General features: G+C 38.6%; 1 protein-coding gene across 1 annotated transcript; it reads right to left on the reverse strand.

The window, feature by feature from the left end:
* Window positions 1-470: 470 nt before the first annotated feature.
* Window positions 471-2,994, reverse strand: LOC105125989 (flavonoid 3',5'-hydroxylase 1-like). Its single transcript, XM_011026682.1, has 2 exons — window positions 2,033-2,994; window positions 471-1,170 (listed from the first exon to the last, which is right to left on the reverse strand). Exons 1-2 carry the CDS (start codon window positions 2,927-2,929, stop codon window positions 541-543), a joined length of 1,527 nt encoding a protein of 508 aa, XP_011024984.1. The 5' UTR covers window positions 2,930-2,994; the 3' UTR covers window positions 471-540.
* Window positions 2,995-3,381: the final 387 nt, after the last annotated feature.

Here is a 3,381-nt window from a genome sequence, read left to right on the forward strand (position 1 = left end):
TACTATAAAAACTTGAACCATTTTAATTATAATTAATAAGCAACTTAAAAATAATATTTTTATACTTTTAAATCAACTCTTTATTTATTTTAATAATAAAATCCTTTTCTTTTTTGCTACGCCATGACATTTCTTCTGTTTTCTCTTGTTGTTTTTTTAACCGTTGGAGAATACAGAATCCAATAGGTCCTTTATGTTTAATCAAGCTTTATAATTCTAAAAATACAGCAAGTTGTTTTTTAGGTGATGAAAACCGAACCATGTCATTGATGAAAGTAATCGATCAAATCGAGAGGGGGAGACAGAAGAGACGCATAAGACAATTTTATTCAATTCCAAAATATATGTATATACATGACACGACACTTGAAACAAGCGATATTTATTCGGATAATTAGGAAACGGCCTAGGCTTTCCGAGCTCCGTACACACAACACAGAACAACCACCACCCGACCAAGTAACTTGAAGACACCAAGCGAGAAACACGCAAACGTACAAAAACCTCGTAAAGCAACATGCCTAAGCTTTAAGCAATAGCTTAGGCAAGATATGCATTAGGCTCTAGGCGTGGGCTAACCATAGCGGAGAGAGGGACGGCCTTCTGCAATGCAAGGCCGAAGACCTCGTCCATGTTGAGATCGACATCCTTCGGCAATTTCCAATCAAAAGAGTGCACCAACGTGCCTAAAATGTACTCCACCAGCACAATTCCCATTCTAGTCCCAGCGCAAATTCTTCTCCCTGCTCCAAACGGAATTAGCTCAAAATCATTTCCCCGTGGATTGATTTTTGAATATTTTTCAATAAAGAATCTCTCAGGAGTAAAGACCTCTGGATTGTCCCACACATCTGGGTCCCTCCCTATAGCCCAAATGTTAACACTAAGTCTAGCGCCTTTAGGGATATAATATCCATTCACTTCGCATGCTTGGTCTGCAATCCTGGGGAGGTTTAGGGGCGTTGATGGGTGCTTTCGAAATGTTTCTTTGCATACGGCTTGCAGGTATGGAAGTTTTGGTATGTCAGATTCAACTAGCCGTCGATTCCGACCGATGACTTGATCCATCTCTTCTTGAGCCCTTTTAAGGATGCTCTGGTTTTTCAACATCTCGGCAAGTGCCCATTCAATTACGCTCGAGGAGGTGTCGGTACCAGCTGTGAATAAGTCCTAGCCAAAATAAAACACAAAACAGAGAAAGATAAAATTATTCAAAACTATTGTGAATTCTAGGTTAAACTAGATTTAGATCATGAATTTTATTTATTTTTATTTGAGTACTAGAAATTATTTTTTAATAAAAAATAAGTCTTTCCATCCAGGTTTTCCATCCCTTTGTCATCCCTTTGTTATTTTATTTTATTTTTTACTTTTTTTACAAATCACATATTTTTACTGCACGTTCTTCACTGTCATTCGCAGTTAAAATTAATAAAATAGTTCGAAGCACTCAGAAAAAAAGAAAGAAGAAGCTTAGGATAAGTTTGGGCCATTTCGCCAGAAAAAAAATAATTAAGACATTATGGCTGAGAAAAAAATTGAAAATTGCCTGATCGTAACTAAAAAAGATTATAATTGATTTGCAACCAGTGCCTCGGCTGGTAATTAATGAGCACGCAAACGAATGTGCAAGTGCTGCTGTAGTACTGCGGTTGGTAAAATTGCAAGCCACAGCTGGTTGCCGTTGCTAAATATTTGTAATAACAACAACTGATAGATAAAAACCTATTATTTTTTCGACTGGTAAAAATTTGTAAGATCCAAATTGCAACTGGTTGATTCTTGGAAACTGGTTGTAAAAAAAATGATTTATTTTATTAAAAAAATACACTTAAAAACACCCTCCTCCACGATACCAAGCACACATAATTAACCAGCCGCGTGCATCTTTTGGAACTCACCCTTTTTTAGTGTCTTTTCATATAATTGAGTCCATATTTGTGCATGATGAACGTGCAAGATGTATCTTGTATAAACACACACACGTGTGTGTGTGAGAGAGAGAGGGATAGGGAGAGGGAGAGGGAGATACCAAGAGAAGAGCCTTAATGTTGGTAAGACAAAGCCTCGCACCATCCGAATTTTCTTGGTTGGCCATTAGAACGTCAAGAAAATCCGGCTTTCCCTTGCGTTCATGACTGGTTGCCGAATGATCCTCAATCATTTTCGTCAATAACACATCAAACCTTCTATGTAATTTCTTCATCCCACGTTCAATTCCTTGCAAATCCATCCAAGCAACAGACGGTATAAAATCTCCAATATTGAAAAAACCCGCGCTTGTCATTAGCTCCACCACCATATCCTTGAACTCATTAGACTCCGAGCCCTTTGTAACAAACACACGACGACTAAGTATAATTTGTCCTATCATATTTGCCATTGCATAGGTCAACATTTCTGGCACCACCACAGGATCTCCTTTTCGGCTAGCCTCGCACATGGCTCGGAGCATGTGACCTAGCTCGGTAACTCGAACAGGAGCCCCATCCTCTAGAGCTTTACCACCTAGCATGTGCAGGTTACTTAATTTGCGCAACAATTTCCACCTTGGTCCGTAATCTGCGAAGACCATGTCTTGTGCATTATAAGCTAAGTGAGTTGGACCTCCATCTATGGGACGGTTTGAGAAATTTAGGTCAAGGGTTTTGAGGAAGGCTCGGGCTGCATCTGGGTTGGAGGCCACAACCATGTCACGAGTACCCATTTTCAGGTACATGACGGGACCATACTTCTTGGCCATTTTGGCTAATGTGACATGAGGCATGTCTCCAAGGAGGGGAATTGCACCTATGATCGGCCAACCTCGAGGTCCCGGGGGGTATCGATGCAACAATTTTCTGATGAAAGAACCAGTAAATTGGTAGCTGATAAAGAATAAGAGAGCTGCCAAGGTAAGTTTCCCAGGGAGGACTGGGTCTACGTCCATCCTGCTGGGTGGTGCCTAAAACAAGAGCTTGCTTAAACAGTCGCCTGACCTGTGGAGTCACCAGCTAATTAACTAGTGGGGTGATATTATGCATGGACAGAGGTTTATCTTGTTCTGGGATTTATATAGATTCCTCGCATGCATATTTATTACAACAGTAAGCGAGGAGTTTAAGATATTAAGCAGGTTAGCAAGATATAAACTTAGAGAAAAAAGATACATAACTGTTTTATACATATAGCAACTAATCATCTGATTAGTACTTTTAGTTTATAGAAAACCTTGGGTGCATTTAAGATTCTATTTCTTTGCTATATAAAAATATATATCTTTCCTCAAATATTATAATTCTTAATTTGAATGTTTATTTCCTTTTAATCTAGACAAAGATATGCACTTAAAGAAAAGATATATAACTTTGTTTATATATAGTAACTAATCATGCGGTTATT

Source organism: Populus euphratica, unplaced genomic scaffold (assembly GCF_000495115.2).
Source record: "Populus euphratica unplaced genomic scaffold, PopEup_1.0 scaffold44.1, whole genome shotgun sequence".
Taxonomy (NCBI): domain Eukaryota; kingdom Viridiplantae; phylum Streptophyta; class Magnoliopsida; order Malpighiales; family Salicaceae; genus Populus; species Populus euphratica.